The 20,879-nt window shown below is 44.3% G+C and overlaps 1 protein-coding gene across 3 annotated transcripts in view; it reads right to left on the bottom strand.

Annotated features, from left to right (window-relative positions):
* Window positions 1–7,160: 7,160 nt before the first annotated feature.
* Window positions 7,161–20,879, bottom strand: part of septin12 (septin 12) — a 127,099-nt gene continuing 113,380 nt past the window's right edge. For all 3 annotated transcript variants that reach the window (XM_034088662.2, XM_034088664.2, XM_034088663.2), the window contains 7 exons: window positions 13,757–13,838; window positions 13,043–13,180; window positions 11,762–11,879; window positions 11,517–11,612; window positions 11,283–11,379; window positions 10,546–10,597; window positions 7,161–10,346 (listed from right to left, as the gene is read on the bottom strand). In XM_034088662.2, coding sequence (XP_033944553.1) covers window positions 10,181–10,346; window positions 10,546–10,597; window positions 11,283–11,379; window positions 11,517–11,612; window positions 11,762–11,879; window positions 13,043–13,180; window positions 13,757–13,838 — 749 coding nt within the window. In that variant the 3' untranslated portion in view covers window positions 7,161–10,180. The remainder of the gene's footprint in view (window positions 10,347–10,545; window positions 10,598–11,282; window positions 11,380–11,516; window positions 11,613–11,761; window positions 11,880–13,042; window positions 13,181–13,756; window positions 13,839–20,879) is intronic.

Raw genomic sequence — 20,879 nt, 5'->3', positions numbered from 1 at the left:
AAGGTGTGTGGCTGCAGTGCAAACAATATGGAGCAGTTTGTGAGAAAGGGGCTGCAGCCCTCAGGCTCACCACCGTAACGTTCCGGTGTTCCCACGCGAGGCTCCGGAGCGTATCCAGTCGGCCAGGAGCTGGAGCGGGTGCTGGGGCTGTGGGTGGAGGGACGGTATCAACCATGTTTAAGTTGTACTGCAAAACATCTTGACCTTTCAAGACTAATCCTCGTACATGTAGCCATAAAATCTTACTGGACTTCAGCCACGGCACCAGGATTTCAATTTTGGGTGGGCCAATGTAATTTTGGCTGGGCCTGTTCTGTCTTTTAAACATTTTCACGTAGGCCTATAAGAAGCTTAAATATGATTTAAATGATTAAGCGGCATGCCGCAATGAGTGAAATTGAATGTTATACTGCATGTTATTTCGTTTTGGTTCACAATACATTGATACATTTAGAAACAAAGAGCATACAACGGCAGAATATGGAATAATTACAGAGCACCTGATGTGTGTCTGTGTGGTTAGACCACAGCCTGATGTCCTTTTTAGCGGATCTAGCGAAGTGAGCGGCCGTGCGTAAAAGACACTGGTTCTCTGACGCAGCACTTTTCAGAGGCTGCAGATTTATCATTAGCTACTTCCTTCTGATACTGCAGAGATTTCATGAGCTGAAGGTACGTTTCATACTAAAGCAGCTGGGCAGCAAATACTGTTTCACATCAGGAGCTTTGCTGATTTGGACATGTGAGAATGATGCCCAGTAAAACTTGTTAGGTGTTCCCGATTTTTCTCAATTATCTCTCCCTGTCGGCCCTCTGGGTTGAGTAGCTGATGGAGGATGGTTCCATGGTCAGATTTCACGCACGTCTGTAATTTCTCTCCATAGCTATTGCATGAGCTGCGCTGCATTATACTATACTGAGAGCATAGTCGATGTGTTTCCAGTCCCTGTAACCATGGCGACTGAATGTATCTTCTCCGCCGGCCCCGCCTCTCTCTCTAAAATGCCGGCACATTTTACAAAACACACTGTCCTTGCTAATGCTATACTCCAAGAATGTGTACTTGTCATACCAGTGGGCAGCAAAGCTCCTTTTTTTTGTCCGAAAAGTGTCTGAGGGTACTTTATGAGCTTTGGCTGTGTAGCCGTCGGGTCATCTATGGCTGATAGGTCTGGTGTTGTGTTAAATGATGCACCCCGTCGTGAAATGCACCCCCTAGCCTGCCGTAAAAAGCACCCCGCCAAAAAAGATGCTTCTATTAATCCCACCCTCAAGCACTTTGGAGGGTATAGTTGTAGGACTAGTACCAATAAATGAAGCAAGTTTCATGTATGTGACACGTTTATTGTCAGAGATAACAAGTGGTGCATATCGTGGCAACCAGGCTGTTCATAAAAAGCACCCCCCAAAATAAAATGTTTCTATTAATCCCACCCTCAAGCACTTGATGTAAACATAAACAATACATTGTAAAGCACAAGTATACAGACAGGACGTCACAATTAAATAAAAACATATATTAAATAAAAAATTAGGCTACCTGAAAAATAAGTGACGAATGAATGCAAAATCCAGGATTCGACCACCCAACCATCAAAAAGACAACATAGATTAGCGGACTATACGTTCAAATGCGCGTTCCCGCGTCAAGGGGTGCATTTCACGACTGGGGTGCATAATTTGACACATTACATTACATTACATTGCATTTAGCTGACGCTTTTATCCAAAGCGACTTACAATAAGTGCGTTCGACCAACAAAATACAAACTTGAAGAAAACAGAATCATATAAGTACATCAGGCTTCATAGAGCAAAAACATTTCAAGTGCTACTCAACTGGCTTTAGATAAGCCAGCCCTTTATTAGTATACAAGTGCTTTGTTAATAGTTCTATCGCTCGAAGTGGAGTCGAAAGAGATGAGTTTTCAGTCTGCGGCGGAAGGTGTGTAAGCTTTCTGCTTTCCTGATGTCAATGGGGAGCTCATTCCACCATCTGATGGGAACTTGGGTCCCCTTCGCAGCGATGGTGCAGCGAGCCGTTTGGTTGATGCAGAGCGGAGTGCACGTGCTGGGGTGTACAGTTTAACCATGTCCTGGATGTAGGAAGGGCAGGTCCATTCGCAGCATGGTACGCAAGTACCATTGTCTTGAAGTGGATTCTAGCAGTTACTGGAAGCCAGTGAAGGCAGCCGAGGAGCGGCGTGGTGTGGGAGAATTTAGGAAGGTTGAAGACCAGGCGAGCAGCTGCATTCTGGATGAACTGCAGAGGCACATGCAGGTAGACCAGCCAGGAGGGAGTTGCAGTAGTCTAGGCGTGAGGTGACGAGAGCCAGGACCAGAACCTGCGTGGCTTTCTGGGTCAGCTGGGGACGTATCCTCCTGATGTTGTAAAGCGTGTATCTGCAGCAACGGGTTGTAGCAGTGATATTTGCAGTGAAGGACAGGTTGTTATCTAGGATCACGCCCAGATTCCTTGCAGTCTGAGTCGGGGAAACAACAGAGGTGCCGATGTTGATAGTCAGGTCAAGAGTGTTGAAAAACAATGCGGGCTAATGACTGATCCGAGCGAGTTTGTGTACAGAGAGAAGAGGAGGGGACCAAGAACAGAGCCCTGAGGGACCCCTGTAGTTAATTGACAAGGGTCGTACTCGGACCCTCTCCAAGTTACCCTGTAGGTACGGTCTTTGAGGTATGAGGTGAGGAGGGAAAGTGCAGAGCCTGAAACTCCAAGTTCTTGGAGAGTGCGAAGGAGGATCTGATGGTTCACCGTGTCGAATGCAGCAGACAGGTCCAACAAGATGATGACAGAGGAGAGGGAGGCTGCTTTAGCAGTGTGCAGTTCCTCAGTGACAGCAAGGAGGGCAGTTTCTGTGGAGTGACCTGCCTTGAAACCAGACTGGTGCGGATCCAGAAGGTTGTTCTGATGAAGATAACAGGAGAGTTGTTTAAAGACAGCGCGTTCAAGTGTTTTAGACAGGAACGGGAGGAGAGAGACAGGCCTGTAGTTTATAACATCTGACGGGTTGAGAGTGGGTTTCTTTCGGAGAGGGTTTACTCTTGCCTCCTTGAGACTGTTTGGAAAGTGACCAGAAGTTAGAGAAGTGTTGATGAAATGGGTGAGAAACGGTAGAATATCAGGAGCGATAGTCTGAAGGAGGTTTGAAGGGATAGGGTCCAGAGGGCAGGTGGTAGGGCGGGCAGAGGTAATGAGGGTAAGAACCTCACTTGGCGAGAGAGGGGAGAAGGAGGTTAGTGTGCGGGTGGAAGGAGGGTCTGGTGACCCAGCGGTGAGTAGAGGTGAGTCAGAAAAAGAAGAGCGAATATCATCAACCTTTTTTTCAAAGTGGTTAACAAAGTCGCTTGACAGAAGGGAGGAGGGGGAAGGGGCTTTGGGGGGGTCCAGGAGGGAGGAGAAGATGGAAAATAGTTTTTTGGAATTGGAATAGGACACAACACCGGCACTGGGATGCTATTTTCTGTTGTCCTTCTAACGGATGCTACGTCCCGCCAGTGGCGGCGCCAGAGTATTTTTGTTGGGTAATCTATGGTAGGGCTAACCCATACAGTGGTGGGGCTCAAGTCAGTATTTGTAATGTAATTACATACACGCTATATCGCACCCCTTGACAGTGAAACGCACGCGTGAGGCTTTTATTAGCTTTTATTAGTCTCCTTTTATCAGCTAAATTACATCGAGAGCAACAGGTGTGAGTTAAACAATACAACAGCCTATTCTGCTAATTACACGTTGTTACAACATGCTACGCAGCGGCAGAAACAAAAAAAATTGCCATATAGAATTGACACGGAGAGGGAGAGAGAGAGAGAGAGAGAGAGAGAGAGAGAGAGAGAGAGAGAGAGAGAGAGAGAGAGAGAGAGAGAGAGAGAGAGAGAGGGGGGGGGGACAGAGGGAGAGAGACACAGGTAAACAGAGAGAGACAGACACAGCACACAACAGGTGGCCTGTGTCTCTATTGTCATACAAAACACTTTTTCAAATGACCCATTATTACAAAATATATTCAAAACTCACTATTCACTCTTCAGGTGGGTCGTGTGACTCTGGCACCTGTTCGACTTGAACCTCAATGCGAGGGCGTTTAAGAACAAATCTATCCATCCGACATATACAATTAATCCTAGAAGTTCTGCTGTCTGTCTGCAATTTACTCGGCGCGAGTTTGGGGACTTTTCACTGTGAACGTGACATATCGACATATCAGTAATGCATGACGCAGCAGTCCCAACGTTTCGTTGCTCTGATTGGCTGTAGGTCTATTCAAATTGCATTCGGAGGCATTTTGATCTGACCGCGGCCGCGCTGATATTATAACGCCAGAGAATTTTCACACCTTTAGTGTATAAAACTCCCCCACTACTTAGACTATTCCTGGCACCACTCTAGCATAAGCCCGAATGGTCTCAACCATATTGCGTCAGTAACGTGCACTTGTTGTTACAGCTGAGCAGGATCAGTTTGTGTGTTGTGGACACGACCAGTAGATTTTCGCAATCCGTGTTCTCAACATGCTTACTTTAACATCATTTTTCATGGTCGGGCTAAGGTAGGGCTAAGCCATTTCTTGGTATGGCTGTAGCCTACCCCAGCCATACCCTGGCGCCGCCACTGCGTCCCGCAGAGGGACTGAGCTCAGCGGGGCACAACATTAAACACACTCTCGTCTCTCTGAGGCGGCACCTGCTGTGAGGATGACGAGTGTGGTGACTCCGGCGGCAGCGACTCTGTTCTTACTCTTTTAAAAACCTGAACATCGATTGTTGTGACATCGTTAGTGAGTGCGGTATATTTTTTGTGTCTGTCCAGTCCACTGTCCTCCTTCATCTGCGCCCGGCCACGAGACGTTCTACAACGTGTTTGCTCCCGCGCTTCGACTATGAGTTTGGTCCAATTCACATTTTACGCTGCCTGATTACGTTAATTCACGTTGCCTTTAAAGGGAAACACATGTTTGCTCTTATTTTATTATTTAATTGTTAATTTTGATAATCTAAATTAAAAATGTTGGTAAACTATCAGTTTATTTGATCAATGAAGGGGTGGGCCCAGCCCCAGTGCCAGCCCCAGTGCCAGAGTGGGTGGGCCTAGGCCCAGTAGGCCCACCCATAACGCCGCGGCTGCTGGACTTGTAACATGCAAGAGCTTCATCTCATTCATTCTTTGAGTATTCGGGTAATGGGTATTTTACAAACAAATTAGGCCGCTATTACTTCTGTCAAATAATTTTAGTTGTTAGAAATGTGTAAAGACTGACCAGTAGCTAATGTTTTAAGAATCACATTGGATCCATTAGTGTCAAATGTATATTTATTTAAATAAATATATAGTTCAGTGGTACAGGCATACTCAGTGTGTATGTAATACAACACCAAAGCAGGACACAGAAACAGGCAGTATGTTCAGGAGGTTCAGTTTACTTCAGTCAGGTACAGGCAGGTTTAGAACCAGGACATCTGACAAACAGGTCCAATAAGGGACAGGCAGAATACTTGGGATCCTAAATCTGGCAGGGTCAGTAACAGGCAGAGCAGAGAGTCATCATCCATCACGTGTGGAACTCTAAACAGATGTAATTCCTCGGGGTACAGTGACATCACATGAAAGCTGTGTGGATCTACATCAGTGAACGTGACCCTGGACAACATCAGCTGTCTGGGACAAACAGACCTCTCACCACATTCACCGAGGCAAGGTCAAAGGTCATCGAGCTGGAGTCTGTGGACAGCAACAGTTTAAGCTCACTCAGACCCCATACTGATAGACCACTGCTGATAGAGACTGATGGGTCAGTGGAACCTTAGGAGTAAGCCTTGCATTGAGATTCTTTTTTAAAACTATTACTTCCAAGAATCAACTTTCATGCTCAAAACGTGTCACAGGTAAAAGTAAGAGACAACACAATAAAAAAGAGGCTGAAGATCTTGATTCAATGATAATTACCTGTTCAATTATGGCGATCATTTCATATTACAGTGTATATTAAATACATGTTGAAATGTAAACACATGCTGGTTTAATGTTTCAAAAACATCAGACTCACAGTGAATTAATGATGATACGATATGATAAGGAAATGTGTTCTGGACTCCGTCCTGCAGTTCAGAATACATGTACATATACAAACATAGCAAACATTCAAATACATACACAAATCATCAGTCATACACCGTTTGAACAAACACAATACACAGACGCACATACTGACAATGGCGACTTATTGCACAACCCTCATGGTCAACAGTTAAAAAGTACATTTCATTACATGTGAGTATTAAGAAGTTTAATGAGTGCTTATAGGGGAACCCTGAATCTTCTACCAGAAGGTAGGAGCTGGAGTTCTGGGTGGAGTATGTGGGTGGGATCAGACACCATTTGTTGTGCCTGTCTAAGAATGGACTCTTCATATATGTTTTGGAGGGATGGATGTTTTTTAACCCCCATAATTTCCGTAGCAGTCTGTACTAGGCGAGCGATCTGTGACTTTGACTGCACTGTGAAGTTACCATACCAGGCAGTAACACCTCATGATGCTCTCCAACACTGCATGATAGAACAGTAACATGAACTTCTGCTCGACTCCGTAAGCCCGGAGTCTACGCAGAAAATACAATCGCTGTTGAAGTCTAGAGCACAGACCCTTAACATGGACCCTCCAGCTGAGTGTACTAGCTACATGAACACCAGGGTACTTATAGCATTAATGATGAAGTGACGAAAGCTGGATTAGCAGACACAGGTTCTGGTATCACTTTGTTTGGCAGCTTGTTAATTGAACATGTAATATTCAGTCAGCTGATTTACCTAAATCTAAGGCCTTGTTTATAAAAATATGTCTTAATAAGTAAGTCATAAAACACAATCTAGTTTAATCCTTCTATGTATTTTGGTGTGGGTATTACAAATGCAATGTGTAATATCTATCCCTAGAGGGCAGCATTTCACCTCCACTACGGGGTCTATACCCAGATGGCAAAAAGGCACCAAACTTCCAGCAACACTTATAACACAGTATAAATGGGAACTTTACGATGAAAAACTACATGACACACAGTGGCTTTGGGGCCCCTGGTGGTCTGAGGCCCCAGAAGTGTTGCTTTTGAGATGCAAATGTATTACAAAGAATTCACACTGGACTGAGAAGGTGACAAGTATTTATTTGTAAATCAACAGTGTTAACATGTGCATCATTTATACTATATAAAAAAACAAAAACAATATTCATACAAAATCTGTTAGTACATGCTGAGTATAAAATACAAGGGTGGAGGGCTGACAGGTTCAGGATACGGAGCAGACAGTCTGTATGCTGTATGGGATCAGCATTAATGGGAATTGTGTCGGTGGTGGGTTGGTCGTCAATGCTGATGATAACTGGCATTTTGGAAAACATTAAGTTGAGCCATAACTCTGTAAAAAGGAAGATTTAGCGACAGAAACAGGTGCTAACTAAGCTAACGTACTAGCATGGAGCCTACTCTCACTCAACATTATGTGAAGTTACAGGAAGTAGTCTACATTTTCATTTATATATTCAGTTATCCATTAAAAGACAGCTGAGCATGGTTTACATTTCACAAGCAGTTGTAGAACATTTAAGTAGTAACACCTGTCAAGGAGTAGCTTCTGGACCTTTTTAACAGAGGACTTTGACAGTAGAAAAGTGTAAAGAAAAAAGGAATAACAACTCTGAACATCTAGAACATTATAGGACATATATAACAAGCATGTTCCTCCCTCGGAGGAGCTCAATTTGTTTTCAGTCAGTTTCAATAGCTAGCTTGCTGCACGAGCATACAACTAGAACCTGAAGCCACTCTGCACATTTAAGACTCAAAAACGTTCCTATGACCCAAGGTTCTATTTGCTTTATTTCATTGATTGCTAACCATTAGCTTCTGGGCTAACGCCATGCGGCTGCACTCACAACCCCATTCTCTGTTGCTCTACTGGATCTACTTTCTACCTGGAAATGAGAGCAGATACATTGAGTGTGTAACATTTCTACAATCAAACTATACAATTAAGTCATTTGGTCAAATAAAATGTTGTTTTTATGTCGTGGCAGCAAATGTCCTCGTGTGTGGAACTGGTTTGCAGTCTGAAAGATGGCTGTTATGATGTTTTCATTTGTTAACAAGCATGAGGGCAAAACCAAGGCACAGATGGTCAAACTTGATGATGATGATGATGATGATGATGATGATGATGATGATGATGATGATGATGATGATGATGATGATGATGATGATTGATTCTAATCCAGCTCCAGCATGGCCACCAGTAGTACAGCTGTCATTAATGTTCTAACAGAAAAGCACCCTTTGCTGAATGAATATCCAGCACACTGTCACTCAAGCCCTCTGTATTAATGATGGCAGGCAGGAGACAAGGTGATCACATACAATATCATTGAACCATCGCAGAGTGTCCTGGAGCTGACTGAGCATAAGAGGTGGAAGCTGTCGGGCTGGAGCATTCATTCATGAGTCTGGTATCGAAAGAGAACTACCCGGTGCCCTGCTGTTGTGTAACGTTGTGATCAGCTACACCTAAACGCTGAGCCAGAAGAAGCTTTAATGGAACACACCTAAACTCCACTTGGGTTGAGCAGGTAAACAATCCCACGACACACCTTCTGATGATAAGGCACATTTATGTCGTTTGTCAAAATGTGTTAACAATGGCGGGAAACATGATCAATTAAGAGCCCGTGTCCGAGCTCCAGTTTCATTTTCAAATGTTCCCAATTAGGGGAGAGCCTATGCTGCTGCACGCTCAAAATGCTTTAGTCGATCATCTTTGAACTTTTCAGACCACGGGAGATAACGGAGGAGAAGCTTGTTTTTATCATGATCATTATTGTGATGTTGTATAGTGTCCTTCAGAAGGCCAGAGGTCACACCTCTGTCAGGGTCGTTACTGTGATTTCTTTTCACTACTCTTTTGATTTGCTGTCATTCTGTGTGCTGCGGTCAAGGTGTGAGCACGTGTGTTGGACGTGCATAATGAACACCTTGTGTACAACAAGGGGTATAACTGGTTAAGCATACTTAGTGCATGACTTAGGAAGAGACTCAAGAGGAACTCAGTGAATCTTAAGAGTCAACAGCCTCTCACACAATGTACATTATATCAATTCATCGCCTGAATTCCTAGTCACTATCGTTGAAATGAAATGGAAATACTGACACTTTTTGCTATTAATGCCCATGTTTAATGGCACAAAACGTTTTCTCTACTGTCCTGCAGTCACGTGACGAGACAGCCCACTTTAACTGAGCCACTAATAATACAAACAGCAGGTTATAATTCACACATAAGCTATGCTATCCTAAACCTCATCTGCCCAATGCCGTGTGGAAATAAGACTTGACCATAAATATCTCACCTCGAACAATTCAATATTCTACTGAGGATATAACTTGTGTCTTGTATGTCTTTTGTGTGTTTCCCGTGTTCTCACGGGCATCTCGCACTGCATGCTTCTGCCCATCGTCTCCACTGGGGGGAGCACTGAGCCAGAGAGTGAGGTACACACTTCCACGAGCATGAAGCCGTACTCAACCAATGACCTAGTGACTAGTTTCATTCTATCCATGTCAACAAGTACACGTCAGTTAATAGAAGTCTATGACAAAACGTGATGGACATATTAAGCATGTTCCTTTCTTTAGGCACTTAAATGTGGCCTGAAAGCTTTATAAACACATCTTAAACATTTAAACGGCATCTTCCATTAGGGTCAAACTTCTAAACAATAATGACAAACGGCATCGCCAAACATTTGTGGACACCTGGACATGTCATGCGTATGGGACTGTCCACATACTTTAGGCCATATAATATACAGTTGATGTAGCTAACACGAGGTGCTGACACACCTCAAAGCTAACCGTAGTCTGTCCCCGTCACCGTGCTCTCCCTGCCCTGTGTGTGAGCATGCTCGCTCACTTCACATATATCCAAATCTGATGCATTTATTATGTATTGTAATAAAAATTCAAATATAATTTTTCATTCAAAACAATTCACTAGCATGTCCCACATAGTACAAGAGGAAAACAAATTCTCCATCTCATTTTCTATGTGGGGAAAAACATATCTCTCTTTTTCACATCCCTCGTTGTGATTGGATGAGCGTGATCGTTCCTCTGAGGATCAGAGGTGGCTCTCTGATTGGCCCCTGTCATCGGTCCCGTTCTCCAGGGGCCACGGGGCCAGGCCCAGCTCACTGAAGCTCACGTTGCTCTCGTTGAGCCGCCGGACGCGGTACGTCTCGTAGTGGATGTTGTGCGTCACGTCTTTCAGGTCCTGCAGGTGAGACCTTTGTAAAGACACAGAAACAGAAAGCGAAGCTTGGTCATCGTTATGCTACTCCGTCTTATTCTGTTATGATTATTCAGCTGCCATCAGTCGCATGATGTGTGTGGGACTCTGGTTGATGGATTGACATTCACATTGACCATCGCAGTGGTTTGTTTAACATGCAGTGACTCTTACGGTTCTCTCGCAGTCAATCTCACCTGATGAGCAGATCTCTCAGGTTGGCAAACTCACAGTGTTCCACATTTTCAACTGTGGAGCAGAAACACAATTATTTTAACTTTGACTTTCCAATGCAGCCAGTGAACTCAGTTCCAGAGGAAGCGGACCTTTTGTTGGAAGAATCAGATACAGTGGAGACGTATGTGTCTGTATGTTTTATGAAATATCCCATGCCCATACTTGCCAACCTTGAGACCTCAGAAAGCAGCATCACCCTTTCAAAACCACCGTGCGGGGGGTGCTAGTTGATCGCCGGTGCTGTTAGGACTGTTAGCCTCGCAGCGGGGAAACAGACTCCTGAACATCTACACATGCTTATTGTAGCTGTAAGTGCACGGCCTTGCGGCCTGTTGCACCATGCTGAACACCCTCTCAGACTTTCAGTTCGAGTGGAAACAGTCGTGAGTAAATCTGATTTAGTCAGAAATCGGGAGAAATATGACCCCGGGAGGAAACCGGGAGAGGGCAGTGAAATCGGGAGTCTCTGCGAAAATCGGGAGGGTTGGCAAGTATGACACACACACACACGCACACACACACACACACACACACACACACACACACACACACACACACACACACACACACACACACACACACACACACACACACACACACACACACACACACACACACACACACACACACACACACACACACACACACACACACACACACACACACACACACACTTGATGTCAGAGTGATGCTCTACCTTCGATGATCCCCCACTTGGTTTTGCGTCCCAGCACCTTGTGTCCATTCACCTGGTGCTCCTTATCCGTCCCCACCACAGCGAAGGGAATGCTTTCCTGAACACACAATATGAAATAACAAGGTTCAACGATCACGTGTCCGACAGGCCCGTCTGCCATCTGAACATGTGAGCTATCAGACCAGCACGCACAGTGACAGACATAGTGAGTAGTGTGCAGAGTGCAGACGTTACCCTGATCCTGTCATTAAGGATGCTGTCCTCCGGATCCTCATCGTGCTCTTTCTGGGGGTAAACACGAATCCCATTGGCTGCTAGGTCTTGCCTTATCTGTCGATGAGTCAGAGGTTATTAAAGATTTACCGAAGCGAGAAACCAGGTTTAGTTCTTTTAACGCTTTAAAACATCATCTGGAGGACACGTAAGGACCTAAAGGAACTAACATTTAGTTGAGTGAGTGTGTTTGTGTTGTCCCTTACCCTCTCTTTGAACTCCTGTCTTTCCTCAATGGTGAGTGTGTCGGCTTTGGCGATGACAGGCACGATGCTCACTATCTTTCCCAACCTCTTCATGAACTCAACATCGATTTGGCGTAACCTGGAAGCAGACAGACCTCTGGTCAGCTTGGATGTACTTTTTCAAAGTGTACAAATGTACACCATCACCATCACAGCCAAAAGCTGAAGAAAAACACATTCATTTTTTAGCTAAGCTAGCATTTAGCTAAGCTAGCATTTAGCTATGCTAGCATTTAGCTATGCTAACATTTAGCTATGCTGGCAATATGACTCCATTGATGGCTATGTTGCTCAGACCGTTCCCTCAGGACAGACTCAGGACTTCGGTCATCCCTTTTAACAGCACTTTCATTTCAGGTTTCAGGCACACACTGATAACCCTCCTATCAGCAACAGATACATGCTAACATCTACGAAGGTAGCTTGCAGTAGATACATACATAAATAGTGTATTCTCTCTTTGTAGCAAGCCATGGTTACAATCAAGTGATGACAATGGGGAAGATGTGACCTGCCAATAAGCATTTTTAAACATACATTCCCAGAAAGCCACCAGACTGACTGTAGATCAATGGCAGCTATGTGCACGGGCTGAGTCACACTGTAGCTCACCTGCGACAGGTGATACTGCAGGAGAAGAGAACATGAAGCAAGCTGAAGGAGTGAAGGACCTGAACACAGCCATTGCACACGGTAGTGTCCTCTGCAGTAATGAAGCACTGAGGCATACCGTATCAGAGCCAGGCTATTGGTTGATGACAGCATCATAATAATAGTCTTTAATAAAGTGTGCTGCTTTTCATTTGTCAACTCAAGTTTCCTTTGCACTTAATATCTAGGTCTGCACTGAAACATGACTGCAGAGCATCCGACAGGCTGTCTCGAGCAGCCTGTGTGACCTCTCCTTCAGTCTTTAGTGAAACACACGTCCTGAATGAGACTGCTGGTGTGCATGTGTCGCTGTCGCCCTGTGTCGGAGGGGCACTGGAGGTGAAGTGTAAAGACAGGATGAAGTGGCTTCCTCGTGCTCCTTTCCTTGCGCCTAGCATTACAGTGGTGTTATCAACAGGGTGAACTCCAGAGGTCACAGTGCTGATCAAACCCATATGGTTTGGGATCAAACATGTTCAGCAGGTCTCCCTTGAAACAGAGATCAATGATCTCACGGGATTCACCTGGATACATAAAGGTTTGAAACGTTGCTGACACAATGAAGTGCACAATGCCAGGTGTGAGGCTGACCTGTGTCCGGTGGGGGGGAGGAAGTAGATGCAGCAGTGGACCCTGCTGTCTGGTATCCTCCTCTTCCTGTTGATATGCAGCTCTTCTCTCAGGTATTTCTCATACTGCTCGTTGACATGCTTCACTATGGGCTCCCAGCTGGAGAGAGGAGCAGAGGAGACAGTGTTACCAAGGCAACGTTTACACTTTGCCCCAGAGATACCTGCAATCAGATGCTCTGAGATCATTATCTTTGTTGGAAATGTAACCTTAAGACAGAGCCCCCACTAAATAATCTACACTGCAAATTCCCTACTTGATATTGTGTGTTTAAGGTTTCTGAAAATACTATCAAAGCCATTCTTGGTGGTTGCAGCTGTGGGTCGAGGTGTGGGTTAGGGTTAGGGTTAGGGTGTGGGTTAGGGTTAGGGTGTGGGTTAGGGTTGCTCATGTGCAAATATACTCAAAACTAATAATATGACATAAACGATACCTCTGAGAGGGAACACATTCATTGTTCACTTTAAAATGTTCATTACTGTGGAACTGGTGAGTATGACTACAAACATCAATAACGTCTGTCTTTCAAAGACTACATTTCCCTTTGACTTAGTGGCGTGCTGATCACAGCAGCTGCATTCAGTCGTCTGCACACTTTAACTGGGATCTGGGAAGCAGCATCTCCTACTCTGCTCCAGGCATCGGCCCTTTCTCTCCCACCCTTCTACCACTCACCAGTTCTCGTTGTTGATCTGGTCACCGAATCCTGGAGTATCGATCACTGTGAGCTTCATCCTCACGCCCTTCTCCTCAATCACTACGCAGAGAGGGGCAGAGAGAGAGGGGTTAAACATTAAAGGGAATGTAATCCCATCTCATGTTGAACCGTAGAGGGTGTGGGCCATGAGGGGAGTGGAACCAGGCGGGATGTCCACATTATCTTCAGGTTCAGTTTGGAACCAGTGTCACGTTCCCATCGTTCTGAGATCCCTGTGTATGTGTGGTTAGAAGGTTACGCTGTAGCGTTGGCTTTAGGGTCACGGTTATAATGTTTAAAGCTTAAAGTTAGTTCATGACTAAAGAGACGGCATTAGGGAGGGTCACGGCTGATTCAGTGGCGTGATGAAATAAAACCCTGAACAGTTACACCTAGCTTTCTCAAGTTTGAAAAGGATTGGTATATGTTGCCATCTTAGTTTGAATACAGAGCCCGTTGTTGTCTGATCTCCCGTACGGTAAAGAAGTGCCTCCTTCACCGTACAACAAGCCCTAGTTTGTGGCTGTCTTTATCGGGGTATAGAGTGGGGCAGTGATACCGTATGTTTTAGACCGACCAGAAAGTTTGCATCGCAACGGCCCTACATGCAATCACCAGACGTACAACGCTAAAGTTGGGCTATAAATAGACTACATCACTGTTGCATCACCGCGCATCACCGCCACCAAGCTACAGACGGCGAATGTTCAGCGTGATGATACGCAGCAGTCTCATCTGGTCACTTGTTAGCAACCGCTGTTTTTATGACGCATCAAAGCTACAGCTTCCTACGCCACTCAGGTCCGACACATTAGATTATTTTAAGGAAATACTAAACGGCACAACAGTTTGAAAACATATATCAGAGGTAGACATTAAGGGCCAGCAGATGTTCATTGTCACCGGCCCCACCATTGTTGTAACCCTGGCCCGGAGCATTCGTCCAACACAATCGACTAATAATGAAGAAAATGAACACATTTGTTGCCATAGTAATGTATGCACTAACTACATTACTACTTGAACTACAACATTTGATCATCAGTTCTTCCTCATTTTCGTAATTGTTCATATTTGGTTTATTAAAATAATGACATTGTGGTCATTGTTAAAAGAAAAAAAGTAGGATGACATTTCGGCTATGAGTATTATTATTTGTATAATGCGCTTTCTGCCTTCCTGTCGTCAGGAGTTAGACATGTAATGGCTATAGATTAGAACCTTCATGATCCTAAACTGCCAATACCTTTATATTGTCTACTCTTCACTCACTTGTCAGCCTAGGTGGGCATTGATGTACCGAGCCGACAGAAGACCTTGTTTATATTGGCATCATATTGAAGCCAGCTCCATCGATCAAGCTGAACCGTACTCTCACTCTTCTTCTCATGCTCCCTGTCACTCTCCTTTAACTCCTCCGGTGACTTTCTTTTATTTGAAGATTGTTTTTTGCCCGCGCTTGGCCGGTTACCGCTGGTATTAAAAACATTTTGGCGAATGGTTAGCTGGCGCGAAAGTCTGTATTGAAGCGCTCCTTCAATTGCTTGTCAAAATACCAATACCAAAGGGCAAAGTGATTTACTGTTTTTTTTTTTTAAACCAATATTTTGAGTGGCCGAGCGGGCAAGTGGAAGTACGTTATGCTATTGGAAGTACGGAAGCACTATTTGACACCCGGGCCAGCGGGCCATTTATAATGTCTTTATATATATCTGTATGTCAATATATTATATTGACATAAAGATATATAATTAAAAAAGCTGCTGGTGTGTACAGTCGTGAGCCTTTGGAGTGAGATTAGGATGTGGCTATGGGTATGGTAATCCTTGAAAGCACAGGAAGTCGAACGTGTAATGATTGGATCAAAGGGATACCGTTGCTGAGTCAGTGTGATGTGTGCGTGTGCGGCAACGTGTGGATGTTTGGGTGAAGACTATCATTTGGGTCCATTTCCATTGTTGACTAAGCACTCAGGAATCTCCTGTGAGTGGAAGCATGAGAGCACCCCTCTGGAACCTGCTCATTAGCACTTTCAACAGCCCGCAAAGTAACACTTTGTGGAGCAGACAACTGGTTTTACTGGTTCACACCGCCTGCACCAGACACATGTCCTGAAGAACATGTCAGAATGCATGTTGGGAATATTAATCATACATGTTCTGGGGTATTGATTCTTCAAGACGTATGCAAGAGAAAATACATGTTGCTACTTTCTGTGTACTTAGACAACGGGGTCTCACATTGTATTTCACACTCTTACACGGGACAGTAAAGAGCTAGGACTGATAGAAAAAACATGTACACACACACACACACACACACACACACACACACACACACACACACACACACACACACACACACACACACACACACACACACACACACACACACAAACACACACCTTTTACTAGGTTGCTAATGGGCTGCACAGTTGCTGCAGGGCCACACCTGCTTTCCCTTCCCAGATGCCCCTCTCTTTACAGGCGCTGCGGTCAGCGTGGCCCGACATGTGTACAGTAACTCCAGATCTGACGCTCCGGGGAAGTCTCCACGTCCGCCATGAGGACGTTTAAAGAGATGCGAGCAGCTATTTGGAGGTGACGACGAGTCTGTAAACGCCTCTCACTCTGTCCCTGAGGCAGTGGTAGCACATGTAACGACTCTGAAGCTGCTTTTGATAACAAACGGATGAGAATAACAGCACACCATACAGAGTATAGCAGAACGACCTTTAGTAACGAGCTAGCTGTGGGCTGGTCACTTGGGACACAGCTGCAGAGGAACACAGACCTAAGGTCCAGTTGCAGTCTGACGTGTGGAGGCCAGCTTCACTTCTGTATCTGCTCCTCACATCCTGTCGTCTCATCAACATGCTGCCGGCATTTTCAGAACCCCCTTTTCCTTAGCTTCACCATCACCACACTTTCCACTTCTGCACAGAAAGGATCACAACCTCACACTGACGGCACTGAACTTAGTTTTTCTTTAACGGTTATGATCACGATGACTCCCACCCTCTGCACACAGTCTAAGAGTTTAAGCTTCGTCCTTCTTGTCGTCCCAAAGTGTAGAACACAGCTTTATTCCAGCAGCTATTGCTCAAATGAACAAGTTATAGCAGTGTCACACGATGGAAGCAATGCCTACTTATATATCAGCTTTGTGGGTTGCTCATGTTTGTGGGGTGTGATGGAGCAGGGGGTACGCTTTTAAGAGATGTGCCTGCTGTCTTTAAAACGTCTTTAAAACGATCCCTGGTCTTTTATCTGCAAAGCAAATCTACCTACGGCACACATGAAGAGCCTGAATCCAAATCTCCTACTCCGGGTCTGAAAAGTGAAGCCATGCAACAGGTGAGAGTTCATGGTCTCAATCTCTAGTTTTGAGTCTTCTTCAACGGAACATGACGTGTGTTTCTGTGAACTGTGTTCCTGTTAAGAGGCAAACAGACCACACAGCAGTGCTAAGGGTCTTGCGTACCTTGTAGCTCCACCATCTCCGGTCATGTCGGGTACCAAATAAAGATGTCGACCGACAGAATATGCCAAACCAAAGTGGCCCAACCAATAGGTGACATCAGGGTGACTACTTCAAGTTCTGACACACACTGTGTAAGGAAATATTTGTATGTATTCATGCAAACTGTGAAGAAGCTTGAAAATGATTTGTGTAGAAAACTGGGCTGGTTTTGGGCCTGCTAACATGTGGTTTTTTGAGGACAAAGGAAGAGGGGGAAGGTCAGGAGTTAACATACAGTCATCCCTGATGTGGGGTGTTGATGATAATTTGGGCAGCCAATCACTGGTCTGGAAGGGAGGCGCAGATAACTCCTCCTTGGGTCAGCGAGGTATATAGACAGGAACCCCGCTGTGTTCTGCCTCTCTCTTCTCGCTGGGACTGGAGGTCTGGCGGCCTGTGGGCAGGAGCCAGGAGTAGGCCAAACTCCTGACATTACACATATGATACGATATGGTTGTGTATGGTAATGTATTTGATTGTATTGCATTGTATATTACCATTAAAGTGGATTATTGTTAAACGGTTACTTGTATGCTCTGGGTTTCCTTCATGTAAGATAACGGCTTGTGTAGGGACGCGAGGAGATTTAAGAAAGCGGACGAGTTGTCCACTAAATCTCCTAACAAATGGTGATCTCGACGCCGAATAAACATGAGCTGTGGAAGGATTCAGACGACCACACTGGGTCGGGAACGAGCACTTTTAGACGCCTCGGACAATAGCAGGGCCCTGTAGGATTGTCTGTAGGCGTTTCAGAGTGTTTTTGAAGTTTGAATGGAGTATACAATGCATATTTTTTACTATGTTAGGAAAGTTATATAAAACACGTGAAAGTTGATCGCAAGGTACAGAGAGTCCTGCGTGACGAGAAATAAAGCAGTTTAGCGTGGATCTCAGGTAAGTTTATTCCTGAAGTGACGTGGAAGCGGTGCAGTTCGTGGGCTGTAGGTGTGATTCCTACACGGCGAAACCTGGACGCTCGATATTTTCAGATCGAGCCGCCGTTTAAAACTGGGGGTAAATAAGAGTCCAAGACCAAATAAGCGAAAGTGTCAGCGGACTTTTATATGTTAAATCCTTGGGAGAGAGCGCTAACGTCACCTACATTGTGACGAGACCGGCTCTCGTTTCCCTTGTCTGTAAACATTAATTTGAAAGGCTGACGTAAACATAACGTTGATCGCAAGGTAGACAGAGAGTCCTGCGTGACGACATATGAAGCACGTTATCAAGCTAAGCTAGACAAACTGTACGGGGAATAAATCTGTGTGATTTTCACCTGAATAACCTGTGTGACCGATTGTCTGTGATAATCAGACATTCGCTCAGAAGAGTGAAGCTCATTTGTGCTCTGCTGCTGCCATCTAGTGGCTGAAAGGGGGGGAAGCACGTTAATTAAGTCAGATAAATAAAAGCGAAGTCAATATATTGCGTATATTTAAATAAATGAGCTGTCTGTAGGTTGTCATTGTTGATTAGTACAGACCTTGTTTTATGTTGGTAAATGTAATGGTACAAAAGCAAGCTATTCATCACAATTGGATTTTTAGGTTATGAATAAAACGAAAAGTAGTAGCATAAGGGATAAGCAGAAAGGTTTTTGAACGCTTGTCAGTTATGACAGAGGTGCTTATGCCCGCTTCGGTTTTCAATGTACGCCATCACGTTAAAACAGGATTGGTGGCATTTTCAGTTCATTGCTTGCTTCCACACGCCTTCCCCCTCCTTGTCTCTTTCACGACTATAGTTAATGCATTAGAACGATTGTCAAGTTGCCGTGTTTCTACAAATCGGACTCGCTGTTCCGGAACGGCCTTTCAAAATAAAAGCCAAAGGCCGCTGTTCGCCAGAGAGGCCTTCACAATAAAACAGTAATTAGCTTAACAATATATTTAACTTATATTGCGTCCTTAAATATTGATTTTAATTCATTACAGATCTAACCTGCTTGCAACACAACTCAGATAAACAATTTCGAAGTGGTTAAAGGGGGTTTCCTGTCTGGCTCATTTGATTTAGAACTGAAGTAAGGGAGAATAGTGTTTTATGAGTCATTCCTCATGGTTTATGAAGATAAATCATCAGTTTGTCTGGACTTTGATATAGAGATAGGATCATGGTGGAGAAGGAAGACCTTTTTTGGTTTCAAATTAAAGAAGATTTTAAAGATGAAGTAAGCAGGACTTCAACTGGCCAAAAGACATTTTAAAGTTTAATATTCTTGGTTAGCAAACAAGACATCTGATTATTATGTCACACATGATAATCTTGCTATAGAAACTAGCTTAAAATATTGGAGAAAATATGTAGATGTTCTTTCGTAGTGTGTGGAATATGTGATGCTGGAAACATGTACGTTTTTCAATGTATAGGAGAAAATGGTTTCCTGAAAGAGTTATGTTGGGTAAATATGTAGCAATGGATGAAACAATTTTTAGAGTGAGTTTTTGTAATATCATTTGTAGACATCAATTAGGTTGTTTAGATGCCATTTAACAATTAAGACAGATAGTATGATTACAAAGAGTCAGAGTGGAAAGGGTTGGATTTATTTAACCTCAGTGTGCTAGATTTTTTATAGGTAATGCGTCCCGAGACCTGGACTCCCCCTCTGAGTTAGAAAAGGCTACGATCCCGACCCTCCAAGCAGACAAAACACCTAACCCAACGGGAGACTCCTCCTTCTCCATCGAACAGACAGAGAACCAGAGCTGAAACAACAACAACAAGACTGCAGCCAGAACTATCTCCACCTGTGGCATCCAGAACCAAACAGCATGCTGACGGGCAGAAATATAGGCTCATCAGTCCCTCAGACGGGACCATGAAGTTCCAAGCTGAGCACAAGAGCAAAGTGTGGGACATGAGAGCAGAATCCGCCCTACATAAAACAGCAGGGAGACTGTAAAGGAGGAGATGAAATGCAAAGCAGTGCAAGAACATGAGCATGATGGGGCATGCAGATGTAACTGGGCCAATGGCTGCCTAAAAGAGTTACAGCTGATGAAGTTACAGCTGATGGACTGAAGAGAACACAGAATCAGAGGAGTTGGCATGGTCGATTAGAAGTGAGGAGGCCGGGGTTACGGCTTGAGAAAACCAGAGGAGGAGAAAAGGAAAACGGGAATGAGTGAGTTTACACATAAACACACTTATTCACAAAACGCACATTTAAAGCATAAATACGTAAAGACAGAAAGATTTATTAAATTAAAAATAGCAGTAAACTACTAGAGCAAAATGAGAACACACTGAGGGTTAAAGGGGGCCACATGACAGAGTACAACCATATTCTTCAATCTTTTCATCAGGTTAACAAAATATTCTTTGACATCTTTTATTCACGTGTGAATAAAGTAGTGGGATAGTTTTAGGAACCACTCTATAAGACAAATCTTTATCTGTATGGATAATGTTAAAGGGAGAGCTGGTGCCAAGCCAGATATCGTATTCCAATCTAAATAATTGATTTCACCATTGTAGCATAGTTATTACCATAGGAAATATGAAATGACTTCTGTTTTTAAATCCTTGATAAAGGAGGGAGTAATGGTTGCATGTTCGGACATCCAGGGTTCC

Source organism: Pseudochaenichthys georgianus, chromosome 8 (genome assembly GCF_902827115.2).
Source record: "Pseudochaenichthys georgianus chromosome 8, fPseGeo1.2, whole genome shotgun sequence".
NCBI classification, from domain to species: Eukaryota; Metazoa; Chordata; class Actinopteri; order Perciformes; family Channichthyidae; genus Pseudochaenichthys; species Pseudochaenichthys georgianus.
This window is presented reverse-complemented; position numbering and strand designations above follow the sequence as displayed.